The 21,441-nt window shown below is 42.8% G+C and overlaps 1 protein-coding gene across 3 annotated transcripts in view; it reads left to right on the forward strand.

The window, feature by feature from the left end:
* The window catches only part of CCDC149 (coiled-coil domain containing 149), a 107,883-nt gene that overhangs the window by 73,609 nt on the left and 12,833 nt on the right, over positions 1 to 21,441 (forward strand). For 2 of the 3 annotated variants that reach the window (XM_032135411.2, XM_032135414.2), the window contains exons 5-12: positions 1,634 to 1,750; positions 2,507 to 2,679; positions 3,400 to 3,472; positions 4,872 to 4,956; positions 8,211 to 8,355; positions 17,300 to 17,376; positions 18,803 to 18,835; positions 19,908 to 20,024. In XM_032135411.2, coding sequence (XP_031991302.1) covers positions 1,634 to 1,750; positions 2,507 to 2,679; positions 3,400 to 3,472; positions 4,872 to 4,956; positions 8,211 to 8,355; positions 17,300 to 17,376; positions 18,803 to 18,835; positions 19,908 to 20,024 — 820 coding nt within the window. The remainder of the gene's footprint in view (positions 1 to 1,633; positions 1,751 to 2,506; positions 2,680 to 3,399; positions 3,473 to 4,871; positions 4,957 to 8,210; positions 8,356 to 17,299; positions 17,377 to 18,802; positions 18,836 to 19,907; positions 20,025 to 21,441) is intronic. The other variant, XM_032135413.2, reaches the window with a different exon arrangement.

Below are 21,441 nucleotides of genomic sequence, written 5' to 3' on the forward strand. Positions count from 1 at the left end.
CTGTCCCCAGGATCCCATTCATATATGAAACCCATCCACATCTGCCCTACGGGGAGGTGTGGAATCAGACTTAAAACCTCCATAAAAGAAACATTGGAAAGTGCTGCCATAACTTTTGAAAGTCACTCTTCAGTGGCAATCCTTGGAGTTGTGATGGGCAGGTAGGGGATGCTCTGAGACCATTGGTGTCTTCTTGGGCCTCTCACACAGTTTCTATTACAGCCCCACCTAGAAGGTTTGGAGCTGCAGGTGGGTCTTGGCTCTGGAGTCCAGGAAAGCTATGGGTTCTGCAGGGATCTTTTGGAAAATTCTGTTTTGGAAGACTGCAATTTTATTCCTGAGGATATTAAAACATAAATAAAGGCATATTATAAAATTCATGCAGTGAATGAATACTTTAAAAGTTAGAAAGTGAAGGCTGGGCGCAGTGGCTTATGCCTGTAATCCCAGCACTTTGACAGGCCGAGGTGAGTGGATCACAAGGTCAGGAGATCGAGACCATCCTGGCTAACATGGTGAAACCCCGTCTTTACTAAAAATACAAAAAATTAACCGGGCGTGGTGGTGGGCGCCTGTAGTCCCAGCTACTTGGGAGGCTGAGGCAGGAGGATGGCTGAGGCAGGAGGATGGCGTGAACCCAGGAGGCGGAGCTTGCAGTGAGCCAAGATCGCGCCACTGCACTCCAGCCTGGGCAATAGAGCGAGACTCCATCTCAAAAAAAAAAAAAAAAAAAAAGTTAGAAAGTAAAAAGCAGATAGCAGCAGTCTCACCATCACCGAAATACACACATTTTTAATATTTGGGTGCATTTGGTCATTTTCTCTCTCTCTCTCTTTCTCTTTCTCTGTGTGTATGTGTGTGTGTGTGTGTGTGTGTGTGTGTGTGAGAGAGAGAGAGAGAGAGAGAGAGGGAGAGAGTTCTTAGTATAATTTTAGTCATACTGCATAGAAACGTTAGTATTCTTTTTTCCCCCACTTAACATGGCATCATAGACACGTTATCTGGTGTTACCTAGTTCACATAAGCCTCATTTCAGACAGCTGCAAATTAGCCACTTGGTTGGTTGCACTGTCGTTTGCTAAACATTCCACTATTGTTAGACATTGTTTCTAGTTGTTGTTTTTAACTCTTTAAGTAACAGTGCAATCTATTTTTCAGTTTTTCCTAAAGTTAGCAGTCTGGGATTATTCTCAGCCCATATTTTCAAAAGTAGAGTTGCTGGATCATTGGGTAGGGACACTTTTAAGGCTCTTGATAATGTCACCTCATTGTTACGAGTGTGGGAGTGTGCCCATCTCAGCAGATCTTCCAGCATTGGGTTATCATTTGTGAATCTTTGCTAAATTTTAATGGGAACCAGAGTTTGTTTCCTCCCAGTGGCAGTGCTCCACCAGACATCCAGCTTAGAGTGCCCAGGCCTTAAACAGTGTGTGCATGTATACACTAACTACAATCTATATTTTTAATTTTTTAAAAAATGGATGATACTGGCAAGTAATTTCTTTGTTTTGTGCTTTCTCCAGTATTTCTTGAAAGTATCTTATCTTCCAAAAGTTTCTTAGTGTCCTTTGGTTTTTATTTGGATCTGTTTATTCTCTGTCCCTTTTTCTTTTTCTACCAATGGAAAATGCAGCTCTTGAGGATGACGATTGCCAAACAAAGGCTTGGAGATGAAGAAATTGGCGTGCGACACTTTGCAGCCCATGAGCGTGAAGACTTGGTGCAGCAGCTAGAGCGAGCTAAGGAACAGGTTCTCACTAACATCTATTCAGAGTGGGGGATACATTTGCACAGCTGGACACAACACAAACAAGAGTGGACCGTGCCCCTCGTTTCTCAGAGTATGGGGGTGCCTGGGATGCACGTTGAATGCTTTTACTTCCTCAGCACTGCACTAGAGTCCCAAGCTGACTCTTGGGTTTCTGGCCTCCAGCAGGCAGTTCTGCTCCCTGCTATTGGGTACCATTGTTCTGAACACAACAAGAAACTTTCCTCCTACCCAGGATAGACAGGGAGAGAACAACACGTGACTAACTGGCCTTACTTTGCAAGTTTCTGCTAAAATGCTGAGCAATGGCTCTTAGGCAAAATCTCAACAAATGCAGAGCCCTAGTTAGGTAACAACTAAGAGAGCCTAAAGTTCGTTTTCTTCCTCTTACTAACTGAAGAACAGAACAAGATTTCTGGGTCTAGAGTGGATTTGAAAAAGTATGGATTTGTAAGACACTGGCAGCTGCAGGGCATCCTGAAGTAGGCGAGGGTTCAGTTCTGGTTTTCCAAGCTGCTGCACCTCTCCTATCTTAAATATAATAAATGTCTGGCAGGAAGTCATCCCTCGCTTTTAGCTGTTATTGTATTTCAGTGTGTGGCACTTATGGCTTTAGGGCATGTGGGTGGTGTTAATAAACTCTCTAAAAATCAGTCAACCAAGTGGGAGGCTCCATCTCTGGCCATAAAGCCAGTGCCTGAGGAACATCTTGAGTAAGGGCTCTCCCTGTGGTTTTAGATTGAATCTCTGGAGCACGACCTGCAGGCTTCTGTGGACGAGCTTCAGGATGTTAAAGAAGAACGGTCTTCCTACCAGGACAAAGTGGAGAGGCTCAACCAGGAGCTGAACCATATCCTGAGCGGGCACGAGAACCGCATCATTGACGTGGATGCCCTGTGTATGGAGAACAGGCAAGTGGCCAGGCCCAGGCCTGTGCGTGGGAGGAAGGCTGGCTCTGTACAGGCCTGCAGGCTGGGAGTTATTTGCAGCCCTATTTATTTTGGAGAAAATTGCCTTACAAGTGAAAAGAAACTCACTCCCCCAAAATGATGACATCAATGCCATGTATTAGTTGTAAAAATGAAAAAGGAAAGCAGCCCACACCTACACAGCTGCACACATCTCCCTTCTCTTTCCCTGCACCTTCCTTGGTAGGTCAAGAGGGGCGAGGAACCCATGAGAGTTGCTTGTTATTGCCATCAAGGAGAAAGAAAAGAATAAGAAAATAAATTGAGAAATTCCCTTAGCTGTCTCTTTTCCCTGAGGCAAATTTCCGTGTGTGCGTGTCTAACTTAATGTTATGTCTGGTGTCGCCTCTTCCTGCCTCTCTTCCCGGTGGAATCATCTTAATGAGAATTATGTGAAAACTGTGTTGATATCCCTTAGGGAATCTCTGTGAGGGCTGTTTTAAAGTGGGGTGTCTGTGATTTGGGCATGTTTGACCTTGATTGCATTCATTTAAGGAAAGGTCACAAAGATGCACGTGTTTCTCCTCTCTGGTGAGCAGGCAAGTTGTCATGTATAAAAGATAGCTCTTCTGGCAAGTGGTTTTTGTTTTTTCCCCTTATACTTCAGTGTGTGTTTTTTATTTAGCCCTTAAACACTTCCTAGTTTTATGTATTCTTTTCCAGGTACCTTCAAGAGAGATTAAAGCAACTCCATGAAGAGGTCAACCTCTTGAAATCAAACATTGCCAAATACAAGGTAGCAAAATCATGATGACAGTGATGGTGATTCACTATTGTGCATCTAAATGTCATTCTATTTTAATTCCCTTTTATGTGCCAAAGATATTTTAGTACTTGCCTGCCCTCCCAGATAGAGTCTAATAAGAGCTTTAACTGGGGTAACCAGTACAAATTAAAATCCCAAACAACAAACAAAATGAAAGCAGCTTTTCGCAAGAGCTCCTTCTGTGGCTGTTATCTGAGCAAGGCATGCCCACCCAGGATGTGTTAGCGCCTGGTGTAGCCTCTCCACTAGAATCTGGAATTGCGTATTGCATAGCCTTGGTCCATTTGCAATTAGGTTTCTTACCCCTTTTCTCTATAACATGTTCACTCATCAGATGCTATTTCTGTCATAATCACCCATAAGAAAATGGTTTCCGAGTGATGAAGAAACAAAGATTGGGAAGGCACAGTCTAAACCATAATGTTCACGTCACACTGCAAGGACAGAATGTTTAAATTCTCCCCACTGTTATTTAGTCTAATTCTAGCACCATTAGTTTGATAATATCTATTTCTGCAGATGTTAGTTGTAAGTGTTATAATTAGAAAAATCTCCTGGGTTTCTCTGCTTGGAAAATAGATTGATTTCTCTTCCTGAGGGTGAAGTTTTACAGCCGTCTAGATGCTTGGAAGAACCTTATTTTCCTGGCTTTTGACATTAGCATTTGTTCTCACAAGTCTCCGTGCTGTTCTTCCTTTCCATTTTGTGGGAGCCACACATTATACCAGTCTATACGCATTCAGCCAAAGAAGGATATAGCTTTTAAAGTTGTATAATTAATACATAATTTTTTAAAATGTGTGGATGCATTCATTTAACAACATTTATTCAGTTCTATGTGCCAAGCACTGGCTAGATGCTACATATCAATTTTAATGTAAGTCTGTTCTAGGAATGACATGTAGGTGGCACATATGTACTTCCTTAATCTGTATCCACTGCAGACATCACTAATTGATCATGGCTCTCTTTCCTTCCAGAAATCACCAATGGTGCATGAAAATAAACCTAGTCACTATCTCATGTCTATTCAGAAGGAATTTTCATTACTAGTGACTTCACGTGTTAGGCTGCATTCTTGCTTCAGATTTGATTTAATTTAACATGTATTAAGTGCTTTTTGTATACGGGGGACTGTAATTGGTATCATTCTGCCATGCACCACCTTTATTAAAAAAAAAAAAAAAAAACTTCTTACCAGGCCATAAAAATTATAACTCTTGGGCGTAGACTTGGAATTCTAAATATTAGGCTAGCACTTGGAGTTTGCAAGGGGTTCTTGTGGGCCAATGAGAGGAGGCATCTGCTAGGTACTTTTCCATTGTTGGCTTTTCTGACGGGTTTTTATTCTCTCCCAATCCTGTTTTAGAATGCTCTGGAGAGACGGAAAAACTCGAAGGGCCAGGGTAAATCCAGCAGCAGTGCTCTGACAGGAGTCCTGTCTGCAAAGCAAGGTAGGATATCATGCTCCAGGAGAGACCGCTCATGAGCGTAAAATACTAGAGCTGCAAGGCCACATCCCATCCAGGCTTCTGCTTTTGTGGTCTGAGAACTGAGGCGATCCATAGAACAGTGGCTCCCCGACTTCCACATGCATCAGAGTTGCTGGGAGGGCCTGTTAAAACACAGATTACTGGTTCCACCCCAGAGTTTCTGATTCAATAGGTCTGGAGTGCAACCTGAAAATTATGTATTTCTAAAAAGTTCCCAGGTGATGCTGACGCTGGTTCAGGGACCCCACTTTGGGAACCACTGCATTTGAGGTTTTTCTAATCACTAGACCCCATTTGGGCATATTCCCCTAGACTGTGTTCTCCTTTCCAGAGTGTTCTCCGTTTCCTAATCACCAATTCAGCAACTCTAAGGGTGCGTTTTGACCTCCTTGAATTTCTCCTTTTCCCGGCCTCTACGATCAGAAAAGTCTCCGAGCTGCTGAAGTCATTTTCTCACATAACCTGTGCCTTTTTTGAAGAAGCTTTTATTGATTGCAATTTTGTTCCTCCTTCTTGTCAATTCCAATGAAAAATAATGATCTTCCAGGAACAGTCCAGGGGAATAAATAGCAGCATGCTGGCTTCTGACACTTAATATTCAGAATTCAGTGCTAAACATAAGTCTCGAGTTGAACATGCTCAGCTGGCCCACTTTTTGGTTGTTGATAGTGCAGACCAGCAACTATCATATGGCAGTCTTAATCAGCACTACAGTGGCTTAAAAAAAAGTGCTGAGTCTCCAGCCTACATAACAACCAAGGAAGGCTCTTTTCCGAGCAACTTCTTTTTTCCACTCAACCAGAAAAGAACACCCTAGAATTGTTTTTCAAAAGAAAACTACAATACTGTATAAAAATGTGAAGTAGCCCATCTACGTTTAGCTCTGGATACCATATATAGCAAACCATCTTTGAATGTTGATACCCAGTGTTATCATTGATGTGGGGAATGCCAGCCACACTCAAACACTGTGGCAGAACCATAAATCTGGCACAGCCTTTCTAGAAAACCTATGATGAAAAGCATTCTATCAACAATCTGTTGATATTGGTAAACGAAATCTATGACTGTATGACAACCTGCCATGAAAAGCCTTAAACTGGCCCCCTTTGAACCCACGAAAAACAATTACAGACATATGCAAACATTTTGCTACAAGACAGTTCTTCATACATTACTTATAATAAAAAATATTGAAAACACAATAAATGTCCAGCAGTAGTTAAATAATTCTATGTCTTTTTTTTTGAGACAGTCTCACTCTGTTGCCCAGGCTGGAGTGCAGTGGCGTGATCGTGGTTCACTCACTGCAACCCCTGCCTCCCGGGTTCAACCGATTCTCCTGCCTCAGCTTCCTGAGTAGCTGGGACTACAGGCGTGTGCTACCATGCCCAGCTAATTTTTGTGTTGTTAGTAGAGACGGGATTCCACTATGTTGGCCAGGCTGATCTCGAACTCCTGACCTCAGGTGATCTGCCCGTCTTGGCTTCCCAGAGTGCTAGGATTATAGGCATGAGCCACCACACCTGGCCAAATAATTCTGTATCTGTACACGGACTACAAAGCAGCCATCCAATTTTATGTTTTAAGGGATATTAATGATGAATAATATTGTTAAGTGAAAAAAGCAGGGTTTTTTTTTTCATTTTTGAAAATAAAATAAAATTGTGAGATTTATACTGTTTCCTTTTTTTTTAATGTCTGGTAGGAATATCAGTGGTTATTGTCCTTTTGTTTAACTCTTAGTTTATCTCCGTTTGAAGAGGGCTTTTAAAAAACCCAAAGCAGACTTGAAGAACAGCCATTCGGAGTCAGAAAGGACACATACGCAGGAGCACCTGAGTGACCCTAGGGTAGAAAAAAACGGTGGGAGAAGCAGCAGAAGTTGCAGATGTAGAATGGGGCCATGCTGTGGGTAGGGCTGGTGGCTTCTGAGAGCAATTTAAGCCATTTCAAGCCCAGCCAAGCATAAATGGGGAAACATAGTTGTAACAGCATCACATGTGGAAAAAGTCACAGATGTTTTAATAGATAGTATTGTCATATTATTCATTAATAGTGTTTTATTGCCAAAGAAGCTAAGGAAATCTTACATTCTATTTGCAGAAGTATGAAATTTGGGATAAAGGAGGTGATAGTCCTACTATGTGCTAAGCTAGTATACCACAGTGTAATATTCCTTTATATATTTGTAAGTGGCATGCAAACAAATTAGGAATTTTTTGAAAGTATACACTTTGGAAACTAAACAAAAACTCATTTTCTATCAGAGCCATCCATAGATGACTGGAGACTTGTTAAAGACTCATCCAGGGCAGGATATGCACAAGGGGTGGGTCTCTCTCATATGGGTCTCAATCCTTCAATTACATGGAAGGATGTTGTTTGGCTTTCATTTTGAACTTGGCCATGAATGGGATTTGGCAGTTTGTGGAGTAACAAACATCCAAGAACAGCTAGCTTTTGCATAATGTATTCTTTCCCAATATTTAGACATTTGCAGTCTGCTATATACCTTTTTGCTATATCTTTGTGCCACCTTGCTATTGTTTGCTTAATGTTTTTCTGTAAGTCGATTTTAAAGTGACTTATTTTACTTGACCTTATCCTAAGTAGTAGCACCTGTGAAATCACTGGTTTTGTTATGCCATATATAACCTTTTCCATAATACCTTCAAACAAATGCATAGCTACTAAAATACAAAACATATTTTGCACTTTAAATAATCTCCTAAATTATCTTACCACCTGCCAGGGGTATCACACAGTGGGAAACTGACATAAAGCAAGGCCCTTGGAGCTAGGAGTCATTGTCATTTGCGTGGCTGTGTGACCTTCAGCCAATGTTGTTAACCCATCTGTGCCTTGCTTTGTCCATGAAATGGAAAAAAATCAATATTTTGTAGAGTTTCTTTTCCCTCAATTTTAAGACTTTATGCGTTAGTCATTATGAAAGTGTTTAAAATACTAGACAAATGCAAATATTATTATCTTCTTAAAAATTGCTGAGAAACATCCTGGGAACTTCCTCCTTTCTGTTTAGTCCTCACACTAGATTTTACTTTGTTGTGCTGACACTTGAGGTGGACTCTCAATACAACATAGTAGCATTTTGAAGCTGGGGACATATCATTATCCAGGAAGGATTGACATTGGTTTGCATCCAGCGTTTCAGAAGAATGACGACTGAGTTATACATTTTGTATCCTGTCTAGTTCAGGATCTGCTCTCTGAGGATCATGGATGCAGCCTCCCAGCTACTCCGCAGTCCATTTCTGACCTGAAATCTCTGGCAACAGCCCTGTTGGAAACAATCCACGAGAAAAACATGGTCATTCAGCACCAGAGGCAAACCAACAAGTAGGTGGCCAAACTCTTGGGTTGGGGAGTGGGCGCGAGGCTACCAGAAGTGAATGTCAACCAGCTGGAACCACAGACCTGCAGGGAAGGTGAGACCCCTCAAATCAAGCAGGAACCTTTTTATATCAGCATCTTGGCTATCAGCTGGAGCCAAGCAAGGAAAGAGTACCAGCCATATTGAATGCTTACTCTGAGCTACACGCTGAGTAGTACGTATTTAATGGATGAGTTCCATAAAATAATTGCCTGGGTGACTTGACCCACCTCTCCTCCAGCTCTGCTTTTAGGGGAGAAACTGCCTCAGTGCCATTTGAAACTCCCAGCATGACTTTGAGGGTCTTTTCATGGCAGAAACCACCCAAGCATCAATTTCCACAGGCTGCTGGGCCTAGAAAAGAATCTCATGTCACTCTTCCAGATCAGCAAAAAAGATGGTGAAAAGAAAGGGTAATTAAAATGGAATGTCTTATTTGGTTTTTATAGCATATTGACTATGTTATGTAAAACCAAGCAGGTTAAAGTTGCCATTAGAGATGACAGAGGCAATATCAAGAGTGTTCAGAGAATGGTGAATAAACAATAAATTAAAGTAGCAAATACTACACATGGGGTTGGCTTTGTGGGCATGCAACCTGTGCTCAGAAGGACCCCACATTAGGTCTGTTCTTCCACTGCCACCATCTTGGAATTCTTAGTCATTGTTTTAACAAGAGGGTCCCACATTTTTATTTTGCACTGGACCCTGCAAATTATGTAGCTGGTCCTGCTTGCAAGACAGACATACACCTGGAACCAAAATGCAAGTGTGAGAGAACTGAGCGGGGCCTGGAAAGCTAGGCTTCAAGTGACAAAGGGAGGGACCAGACAATCCGGGGCCTGACGAACACAGGGGCATGGGAGAAAGGCAAGTGGAAAATGATTGAAAGTATTATAAAAACAAAATAGAAAAAGAGAAGCTGGAGTGAAGGGAAGATTTCACCAGAGATGAAGATGTATGTGGAAGAACGCGGAGACCAGCAAAGGGAAGCAGGCAATCTTGAAGGGATGACAAGGGTAATTTATTGACAGGAGAAGGTTTAAATGTTCTTGAAAAATGAAATCTTAGCCAAGGAATGAAAAGCCAGATGCTGAAATGCGGATGCTTCTCAGGGGAGGAAGAAGGAATGGGCATCCCCTGCAGCACGAAATGTCCTCTGTGAGTTGGCTTTGTCCTTCCCTCTCTACAGAACACCTCATCTTTCAAGCCTTCTCAGGTCTTCTAAACCCTGGTGCATTCTCAGCAAGTGACCTCAGTTCCTCATTCACTGAGAAAACGGGGCTTCTCACCATGAGCCCCTCAACTTACGGCTGCCCTGAAACCAGTGTCTGCCCATGTTCTGCTCACTCCTGTCTCCAGGAAGTACACCAGCCACCATCTTTCCTCTTCTGGGCCTCTTCTGGGCCTTTGCTCCCCTGGGACCTCCTCTCTCACCCTCTTCAACCTCCTCCCTTCCTCTGGCTTTTGCCTCTTTGCCCTGAACCCCCAAAGCCTTTCCTCAACCCTGCTGCCTTCCCAGAAATACCACCAGCCTGGACTGTTTGTGAAAAAGGCCTCCTCTCCTTCCTCAACAGTCGCCCTGTCTGAATGTATTCTGGGAGGTCACTTATGTTGGAATTGCTTGGGTGCAGTGGCTGGGGGGTGGAGGAACTTGTTTATAAATGCAGAATCGGGGATTTGTGAGAGGGAAAGTTAGGATTCTGGATTTTAGTAAGTCCCGGGTGAGTCCATGCACAGGAAAGAAAGATAACCTTGGCTTTAATGCCTCCCAAGACCTCTTCCTATATTTCCCACGGCATTCTTTCTTTGCAGGTCACCAGTATCCCCAAACTCCAGCTTTGAGTCTCTTTCTTCTTTAATTTCTTCATATCGAGATTTTCATCTTGAAATCCAAGTAAGATGGATTTCAAGGGGGAAACTCCAGCCTTCTCCACTGTCTCATTTCCTTTTCCCACCTCTCCCCTGACCCCCACCCCGGACCCACTCCATCTTTTTCCTCTGTCTTCTGTGCTTTTTCCCCCACCTGGGGGACCTCATTTGCTGTCTCTGTCTTTGCCTCTCATTCTCTGCAGACTCTTCTCAGATCTCTTGTCCCCACCACCCCATCAAGAGCAAGACCAAGACCCACATTTCTAACTTCTGGTTGATGGTTTCTCCGGATATCCTTTCAGCTCCTCAAATTCCATCAGTCAACATCCATCCTAGTATGTTTCAAAAATGGTTATGCCCTTTGACCATCACTTCTTCCTTGGGGAGACCCTCCCACAGCTCCATCCTCAGATGCCAGCCCTACCTCCCCCCACCTAACCCACCTGCCAGCTACAGTTCTGAGCATGCCACTAGCCTTCTCTGCAAAGCAGGCTGAGTCCCCATTGCCTGCCAAAGGCAGCATCCACAGGCTGTTGGCCTGACATGCCTCTGCAGAGGATTCCAGCCTCCTCTGACAGATTGATTCCCTAATGTGTTCCTAACCATACTCACTGCAAACACACCCATTCCCCAGGTTCACAGCAGTCTCTGCCTCCATTGAGAAAGACCGACATTTTCATTTGACCATGTTTATTTTTGTTTCCATGCACTTTTTCATGTTTATTTTTTAATAATTTTTGAGCCATCCTCTAGGTTTTTTGTTTGTTTGTTTTGACAGGGTCTTGCTGTGTCTCCCAGGCTGGAGTGCAGTGGCACAGTCTTGGCTCACTACAACCTCCACCTCTTGGGTTCAAGTGATTCTTGTGCCTCAGCCTCCCTCGTAGCTGGGGCCGCAGGTGCACGCCACCACACCTGACTAATTTTTTGTATTTTTTTAGTAGAGATAGGGTTTCACCATGTTGCCCAGGCTGGTCTCAAACTCTTGACCTGAAGTCATCCACAGGCTGGTCTCAAACTCTTGACCTGAAGTCGTCCGCCCGCCTCGGCCTCCCAGAGTGCTGAGATTACAGGCATGAGCCACCATGCCTGGCCTCTGTGGTTTTAATTTAATATTAATTTAAGGTTAAACAACAGTGTATTTCCAAACTACTCCCAGCTACCTTAATCCCCTTCCTGGAAGAAACGTCCATTCCTCATTTCTCATGTATCCTTCCAAAGGATGCATAGGCAGTATAAGCAAATGCACAATACGTTTATGTATATACACATACTCATATATTTACATAGATATACTGTCTTTTTTTTTTTTTTTACAAATGGTAACTGGTATTCATTTTTTAAAAAGATTTCTTTTTTCATTATTCTGCATCTTGATTTTTTTCCCCTGTAATAATGGATCTTGGAGATTGCTTCATATCAGTACATAAGTTGCCTAATGTGCCATCTTTAATACTTAGAGGGTCCTCTGTTTCATACTTTTAATAAATGTTTTATTTGGGAGCATGTAAAGAAACTAATTATACTACAAATGGAATGAGGGCTGAGAATAGAATGTGACTTTGGTCTATGAGTGTTCTCCCCCTTGATTTAGCCTTGGGTAACTGAAATAATAAAATAGCTTTTGGAGTACCCTGGAAACTACCTTGGTCTCTGTGTGCATGCCCCAGTTGCAATCTTAGAAAAAAATAATAATTAATTAATTTAAAAAAAGAAAAGAAATGGCTTTATTTTGCTGGAGCATTATACATAGCAGTAAAGGTGTTCCTTCCTGGCAGCGTATGCTCCCCTGCTGGTTTTCCACTGCCTGACAGTTACCACCCTTGAGAGGCTCCAACAGGAGCCATCTCGAAGAATTGATGAAGAAACCTAGGACTTTACATCTTGAGCAACATTCAATTAATAGGCAATTTGCTTGAGCTACTTCTTGCCAGCAAGTTGGCAGTTGCCTGGTGATCGAGAAAGAACGGATGTGAGGTTCATTTATCTTTCAAACCGGGTGGCAAAGCATTCGTGGATGAGGTGGTTGTTCAAGGGCTGTTTCACTGTGCACCACATTTCGTTATCCAGACCTTCCCCCCAGGCCCATGCCTTACCATGGTGGGGAGGTGGTGGTGAATATATGAGGACATATTGGCCTTTTGCTATCTTTCCTGCTATGCCCGAAACTGTTTCCTCTTCTCTTTCCCTGGCCAATGGTAAATGAGCTTGGAAGTTCAGCATCTTGGGGAGCAGCAGCAAGGGGGTGTATGGATCAGAGCAGAGACGTGAAAGGAGGCCACCTGGGGTAGAAGGAAGCAGGGGCGTCTTCAGGCGTGTAGAGACACAGTTACCTGCTTCCCCTTTAGAGCCAGGCTTTCCTTAAAGACCTTCACTCAAGTATTCCTGCTGTCTGTGTTGTCCAGAGAGCAAGCACAGTAGTGCAGTTCCTGTGTGAGTTCTGTCTTCACAGACTCCTCATCCCACCTTCGATGATGTCATTACTATCTAAAACCACTGCAGGGAAGCCATCTGGAGACTGGGCATCCTGAGAGATTTTCCTAGACCACTAGGTAGATACATGCTGAAATCTCCCCCAAAACAACCCATGACTAACTAAAAACTCTAAAACTTTAAAATCTCCCTCATCCTGCAAAACAAAAACAAAAAAACCCCAAACCTCTCTCAAGTTTGAGTTTGCCTCGAGCTACTGCTGTTTATCTCCTTCTCTTCCCTGCTAAGCTACTTGAAGAGTCGGCTATATTCACTTCTCCCAGAGTCTGCTTCTGTCTCAGCCCAGTCCCTTGGACTCTGAATTTCATCCCCTCTACTGTCCTGAAACATCCTTCCTTCAAGGGTCAGGCACATCTTCTAAGTTGCCTCTTCTCAACTCTCATCCTGTGTGGCCACTTTCTAGAATAAGACAATATTGACCACCCCTTCTCATCTGCACCGCTCTCAACTTGGCTTCCAAGGTGGCACATTGTCCTGGCTCTCCTCTGCCTCCTCCACTGTTCCTTCTGACTTCACACCCTCTGGTAGTGAGCTGCTGGCTCCGCTCCCCTAGCCTGCACTCTCAGATCTTTGCCTTTCTTCCTGCATCCAGTATGTCTGCACAGATCTCCCATAGGCATCTCAAGCTCATCTACCTCCTCGTTATTGCCCCATTCCTGTAGCACCCCTGCATCCCAACTGGCTTGGTTTGGAACATGTCAGCCCCACCTGGACGATGCCCTTCTAACTGATCTTTCTGCTTCCACTCACACTCCTTCCATTCCATTCTCAACTAGGCATGAAGAATGCTTTGCCTAAACTTCCTCATCCTGCTTCCTTGCTTAAAACCCTTCACTGGGCTGGGCACGGTGGCTCGCACCTGTAATCCTAGCACTTTGGGATGCCGAGGTGGGCAGATTGCCTGAGCTCAGGAGTTAGAAACCAGCCTGGGCAACATGGTGAAACCCTGTCTCTACTAAAATACAAAAAAAAAAAAATTAGCCAGACGTGGCAGCGTACACCTGTAGTCCCAGCTACTCTGGAGGCTGAGGCAGGAGAATTGCTTGAACCCAGGAGGCAGAGGTTGCAGTGAGCCGAGATCATGCCACTGCACTCCAGCCTGGGCAACAGAGTAAGACTCCATCTCTTAAAAAACAAAACAAAACAAAACAACAACAAAAAACCTCTTCACTCTCTCCCCATTGCCAATATAGAAAAGTCTGAATTTTCTCAATATGGCAGGTAGGTCATTCATGGTCGGGGTTCCTACTGGTCTTTCTAGATTCGTCTTCCACTTAGCTCTTCATTTCTGCTCTACAGTTTTAATAAGCATGTGTCTATTTTCTTTTTCTTTTCTTTTTTTTTTTTTTTTTTGAGATGGAGTCTCACTCTGTCACCCAGGCTGGAGTGCAGTGGCGCGATCTCAGCTCACTACAAGCTCCGCCTCCTGGGTTCACGCCATTCTTCTGCCTCAGCCTCCCGAGTAGCTGGGACTACAGGCGCCCACCACCACGCCTGGCTAATTTTTTGTATTTTTAGTAGAGACGGGGTTTCACCACGTTAGCCAGGATGGTCTTGATCTCCTGACCTCGTGATCCGCCTGCCTCTGCTTCCCAAAGTGCTGGGATTACAGGCGTGAGCCACCGCGCTCAGCCTGTATTTTCAAGCCTATGTTTTTGCCTGGCCCCTCGGCTCGCCAGCTGTGTAAGCCTGGGTGAGTTAAGTGACCTTTCTGAGTCTCAGTTTTCTCACCTGCAAAATAAGGCTAACAAGAGCTGACGCATCAGTTGTTGCAGGACACCAACGGAGCGTCTGTGCATACCTAGTAGAGAGCAAGTGATTAATAAATACCAGCTGTTATTAGAGCCTTCCACTGCACTGTCCATGTATGTTTTTGTGTGTATGCATCGGTCTGTCTCCCACCAGACGTTTAGTCTCTCAAATGCAGGGACAGGGTCTCCTTCTCCTCATTATCCCCTGCAGCCTGTAGCATAGTGCTTTACAGAGCTGGATCTCAGGAACTGTTTGTTGACTTGGTCAAACTGAATTTAACGGACTCAGCTCCTGCTCCTCTCTCCACCTATCCATGCTGCTGGCTACTAAGACATAAATAGCCCCTCTTCTGTCCCTGGGCTGCGTCACACCAGGTTCAGTGGGCTCCCTGCCACATTCTTTCAGTGTGAAGCTAACAGAGATCCTCTTTGCCATTTGAAGCATTGTGGCTTGTATTTTGCAAGGCAACTGCGGGCACATCCATGTTTCAACATGAACAGTTTTTAAGGAGCACTTCATGCAGACATGAGAAAGAATGTGACAAGGTTGGTTTTAAAGTGCCATTATGGGGTATTGGTTAAGAGCATGTGCTTCAGAAGCAAGTCCAGGCTTACATTCCGATACAGCCTCACCACCAGCTGAGTCTTGCCTATGGTTTTGGTCAAGTTAACTAACTTCTGTTCCTCAGCTTCATAATGGGAAGAGGGGAGTATGGTGGATGAGATTGCTGGCGGCTGGGGAAAGACAGAACTTTGAGATAAACTGTGCATGCTTGGGCAAGTTGCTTAACCTCTCTTAGTGTCCACGTGTAAAAGGAGGATAACAATACCATGTATACCACAGGGTTTTTGCCAGGTTAGATGAGATAACACAAATGAGGTGAGTGTTCAGCATGGCCTCTGATGTGTATTAAGGACTCAGGAAAGATTAGTTGACTGTTAACAGTAATGCAGCTGCTATTGTTGGTGGTGGTACTATTGTTATTATTTCTACTGTCATAACTTCTACTGAGTCCATTTAACTACCTGCAGCCCTGCATCAGATGCTGATAAGTGTCAAGTCAGAGAAGAAAGCACTGACAAACTTAGGCAGGGGCCCTGAAAGTAGATTGCTGGGGACACCAGGAAATTCACTTCGTTCCATTTCTGAGAGAAATGGCTGTGTTATCCTGAAACATCAGAGAAAATATAACCCAATATCTTTTCAGCACACCTTCGAATGCTGCTCAGACGGTATCCCTCCACCTCCACAGAAGAGTTAAGCCTTATCTTTTGTTTCCAAGAAGCAGCCGCCTACAGATGATCTGATCTCGTTAAGAAACAGGCATCAACTTGAACACTGTTGTGATTGCATCTCAAACTCATCAGCTGGTGAAAAGAGAGCTTGGATCAGAAGGTCTGAGCAAAATATGGAAAGCAAGATTACAAAGGATAGTGTCTATTGAAGGGTCAGGGACATGAAAGCAAAAGAGACCCAACAAATGGAATGAAAATGGAAAGTAATTGATAAAGACTATGCATAATTTTAAGACTTAGGGAAAAGAAGAAAAGAAAAGCTCTAAGTACCTAGATGGAAGAAAACCACATAGAATAATTCCAGAGTTTTCTGTGAACTCAAAGGGAATATTAATTAAGATGGTACAAGTCAATTCAGGTAAAACAAGGATAAATCCACAGCCATATATATGTGCAGATATATACATATTCATGCCTCTGTGTGTATGTGGGTGTGTGTAGCTATCTCTGGAATATAAAGAGAAATAGGAGAATAATTCTAGTGTTCTGATTTATCTTGCTGAAAGGAATTGAAACTTTGCTCTTAAGGTGATTTCCACATTATTTTAGCACAGCAGTGCCAAGAAAATCCCCCAAATAAAATAAAGACTGGTTTTTCAATTTCCAGCCCAATGGAAAGTGATTCAAGTTTTAGAGGACTATTAAATCATTTCTCAACTACATTTAATTTTTTATAGAGTGATGTGAGAGTATGTATGCCCACATGTCTATCCATGCATGTAGTGAAAGTTTGGCTTCCAAGTAAACAGTATGGTCTTTTCAAATACACACATTCTAGAACTTACATATCTTAGTGACTCAGAATGGTCACCTTGGAAAACAATGTAATTATTCTAACGATTCTGCAATTACTGAAAACTCTTTTGAAATATCTCTTTTCATTCTTCCTATAGCTAATTATGAGTCATGAAAAAAGAAAGGCATTTATTTAATCAGATATATTTATCAAATACTTCCCATGTATCAGGCATTGTGCTAAATATCAAGAATGTGGACATCAGTAAGACATGGGTCTAAGAAGGCTGATGGTATTATGTATTGACTCAAAACAACATTACCAAGCATATCTATCCATCTTATTTTTTAGACCTGGTTGTTTCCAAAAATCAGATCCACCCTCCAAGAATCAAGGTGTGATATTATTAAGGGTATTCAAAATTTATTGTCATCTTTGCAATGAGCATTTCTCAAATAGAAATTCCATCAAATGATTTGGGCAGCGGTGGAGTCATCATTTAGCTTCCCAGGAAAACTACCTTTTGGGAGAGGACTCACTTTTGTGGCATTTTAGTATTGTTTTTAATCATTCACTGTACTTTCTGTTTGTATATGCACTTTCAATAGAGCACATATTATTTACACACACATACATACAAATGCTCCGTTTTTAGCATGTATCATAAATCTCAACACTTTTCTACTAGGGCACCAGTGGGATTCCCAGGGCTGGGGGCTGACAGGATGCTCAGTAATCGATTGTCATTTTCTCCCCTTTTTTCAGAATCCTAGGGAATCGGGTGGCTGAGCTGGAAAAAAAATTAAGAACTCTGGAAGTTTCTGGTTTGTGGAGTCTTCCAGGTAAACAGAACTTCATGAAAACTATTTTCCTTTGTTTTTTTTTTTTGTTTGTTTTTTGTTTTTTGTTTTTTAAGAAATGAAGCTCCCACATAATTTGCAAGTCTTCTACCTTTTTAAAGTCCTTTTATTCTACCTTATTTAAAGTAGATCATTGCTGAAAAAATCTACAAGTGTTCTAAATTTAGAAACTACATGGCAGGGTGGGGGTAGAATCAGAAAAATGCAGTAAATATTCAGGGTCTCATCTGTGGACCTATGAAGTTTAGCAAACCTGAATTCTGAAATTGTCACTGTGTCTGTATTTTTTTTAACTTTTGTGAATGTAGTGAATCGTTTCTTTTCTTTTAATCTGTAGATATCCTATAAAGATCCATTCAATTTGTTCAATTTCATTATCAGCCCTAAAAGTTAATATGAGAACTTAATAAAGATTTGTGCAATTTAATCACCAGTCCTAAAATTGAATCTAAGAACATACAAAGATTTGTCCAATTTAATCACCAGTACTAAAAATAAATATAAAAACCAACAATTGTTCTAACCCAAAATGTACTCCACCACCTCCTTCTCTTCCCTTCCCCCATCCCGTTTTTACTTAGCCTGAAAATCTGAATTTCCTGTGATTTTTTTTTCCAGTTGTACACTGTGTTTGGAAGCTCTGATATTCTACTTTAATTAGCTGTATTTATCCCACTTGTCTTGGTAAAATACTCCTTTTGTGAGACCCCAGTCAGCCATTCCCTATTGACTTTTTACTCTTCAGAAACTTGTATTTGCCATTTCCACCATCTCCCCTTTCCCTGGAAACCATGTTGTACCTATAGTTTTATTTACTGCACAAACCAGTCTCCTTCATCCTTGAATCATATGGATGCTTCCCTGGAATGAACGATAAGTAAAAGTCAGCACAGGGAGGCAGGTGGACAACAACACATTTTCCGAAATGTAAACCTGAATCACTGCCTTAGGTTGCCTGGATGTGTGTTTCATAAATTGGAATTTTTAGCAGTGATTCCTTGAACTTATTGTCGGAAGACCTGACAGAACTAATAACTGCCAAGTACAGTCCTGGGGATTTGAATGATACCATTTCTGCACAAGAATCTTTTGATGCTGTTAAAACCTCATCTTCTAGGAAGGCCTTTCTTTTATTGCATTGAATTTCAACACAGTTAGGCAAATTGATCATGTATTCATACAGTGAGATTGCCATTTCTGTGCATGTACGGGGGTTTTTATTTTTTTTTCTCAAAATGACTTGGTGAAATTTCTCACTGTTTCATTTCTACAATTTATATTAAAAGATGGAAGTTACTTGAGTGAACAAATGCCGAGAATTTTCTATGGTTTTGTTTGGTCTAGGTACAACTTCAAATGGCTATTATGCAATAACAATTATTTCCTTTTTTCTTTTTGCTGCCTGAAGGCCTGAGCTACAATGTTTCAGTAGGATTTGGGAGTATGTTCTATCTAAAATATCTGTTTTTGTGGCTAATATCAGCAGTGTATTATGTCGTCCCTGCATGTAAATAAGTAGAAATGCATTATCTACCTTTCCTTGAACTTTTCTGATTAGAATAGTCAATTGAAATAGAGAATTCAATTAGTACAAAACAAATATTAAAGGATGAAATTAGCTTTGGGGACCTGGCTGAATGAATTTTATGCTGTGGCCGTTTGTTCTTATCTCTGGGCTCCACATAGATACAAAGTGGGAGGACAGGAAAGAGTGGCAGCTCCCCAGATCTGATACAGTTTATGTCATGGCAATAGCATTGACCTCCTGCAGTGGTGAAGGATGTTATGATGAAGAATCGTGTTATGATGTTTTCAAACCATGGCGAAAGTAAAGGGAAAAAGAGCTTCTTCTAGTATAAATCAGACCAGTCTGTTCTGTCTGCTCATTGTTTTTTGTGTCTCCATTTAACTACTGAATGGTGGAAAAAGACACAATACATTGTTTCTCTCCTCCTCCTCCTCTTCCTCTTCTTTCTTTCCCAAAGTAGGAGTCAAATCATAGTGTTTAGCCAACTCTCCAGTTGCAGAGTTCCAATGACATCAAAGAATTGCCAACTCTCTCTCATTTACCAACACCTGGGAAGAATCAGTGTCTCTTCCAGTAATCAGCCCATTGATGTGTTGGTACCCTTTTGAGCAATGACTTTGTGAATTCAGTTCTGTACCAGGCATTCTAGACACGCTTATCACCCCCTCCAAGAATCTGCGGTCCACTTAGGGAAGCAAGATGAATATACATCAAGCAGTGAGAGGAAAGAAAAAAATGGCCTATAATTCAATACTAAATTAGTGATAAGGATTTTGTGTGTGTGTGTGTGTTTGTGTGCAAGGGTTAGGGCTAGGGTGGTGCAATAGTGTAAAGAAGTATGGAGCATGTCAGCCGTCATAGCAGGCTTCCCTTCAATGGTAGTGTCTGTGGGCAGCCAGCCCTGAGCCGATTAAGTGTGTGGGACTAAATGTAACCCACCTCCACTGATGATATAAGACATCCATTTTCCCCTTTTTTGCAACAGGGGGCAAGGACACCATACTGTTCAGCGACCCCACTCTTCCCAGTGGACAGAGGTCGAGATCCCCACTGCTGAAGTTTATCGAGCATCCCACTGAGAACAAAGCAGATCCCAAGGATGGTAAGCACGCCTCGATTTCTCCATCTTTACCTGGACTGTGCCTGCCACAGAGGAGTGGCTCAATGGACATTGGTCTCTTCCACTTCCCCTTTGTGCTGCTGCTTTGGCATCATTGGGACATTCCTCAGATTTCTTCTTGTTGCTTATGTAGGTTCATCTTGTTGGGAGGTTTTAACTGCAGCATGCAGGCCCCTGCTCTCTAGGCATGGTGGCAGAGAGGTTAAGAGTGAGGACCCTGCACCAGGTGCAGTGGCTCACACCTGTAATCCTAGCACTTTGGGAGGTGGATGTGGGTGTTTCACCTGAGCTTAGGAGTTCACGACCAGCCTGGCCAACATGGTGAAACCCCGTCTCTACTAAAAATACAAAAATTAGCCGGGTGTGGTGGGGCGTGCCTGTAGTCCCAGCTACTCGGGAGGCTGAGGCAGGAGAATCACTTGAACCGGGAGGCAGAGGTTGCAGTGAGCCAAGATTGTGCCATCACACTCCAGCCTGGGGAATAGAGCAAGACTCCGTCTCAAAAAATAAAAAAAAGAGTGAGGACCCTGGAGTTGGACAACCTGGGTTCATGGCCAGGTCCACATCACATTGGCTATGAGAACTTGGGCTGGAGACTTCAGCCTCAGTTTCCCTTCCTTTAAAAGAGTGACATGATCATGTCTACCTCAGGGAAATCTTGGCACATTGCCTGGTATATGGGAAGTCTGCGAAGCAGTAGAATAGAGAGAAAAGCTCCTCCTTTACCAGATAGACAGTTCTGGAGGGAGGGTGTTCTGGAAGGGATCAAAGACCCATATAGAGTCCCAGATAAGCCAACAGGTTTGAGAACCTGATCTCTTCCCATGTGGGAGTCTTGTCTCCCCAACAAACTTCATATCTTTTGAAGTTTTGCTTGTCTTGTTCTGCCACCCCTAGTGTGGCAGCCAGCTTCTGAGAATGCACCAAATGCTCCCCCTACCCCTTGGTATTCATGCCCCCGTGTAACCGTCTTCCATGTTGTATCAGGATCAGTCTGTTTGATTAGTAGAATACAGAAGTGAGGGTATGTGACTTCTACAGCAAGGTCATAAAAGACATGAGACTTGTCCCTTGTGCTCTCTCTTGGGTTGTTTACTCTGGAGGAAGCTGACAGCCATATCATGAGGACACTCAAGCAGCTATCCACACTGTTCATGTGGTGTGGAGCTGAGGCCTCCAGCCATCAGCCACTTGAGTGAGCCATCCTGGAAGGAGATTCTCCAGCCCTAGTCAAGCCTTCAGATGCCAACAGCCCTGGTCAGCATTTCATGGGCGCCTCATGAGAGACCATTAGCCAGAACCACCCAGCTCAACTGTTTTCAGACTTCTGAGTCTTAAGCTGCTAGGTTTGATGTAATTAATTACACAGCAATAGATAAACAATATACATCCATATTTC

This window comes from Hylobates moloch, unplaced genomic scaffold (genome assembly GCF_009828535.3).
Source record: "Hylobates moloch isolate HMO894 unplaced genomic scaffold, HMol_V3 SCAFFOLD_17, whole genome shotgun sequence".
Lineage (NCBI taxonomy): Eukaryota > Metazoa > Chordata > Mammalia > Primates > Hylobatidae > Hylobates > Hylobates moloch.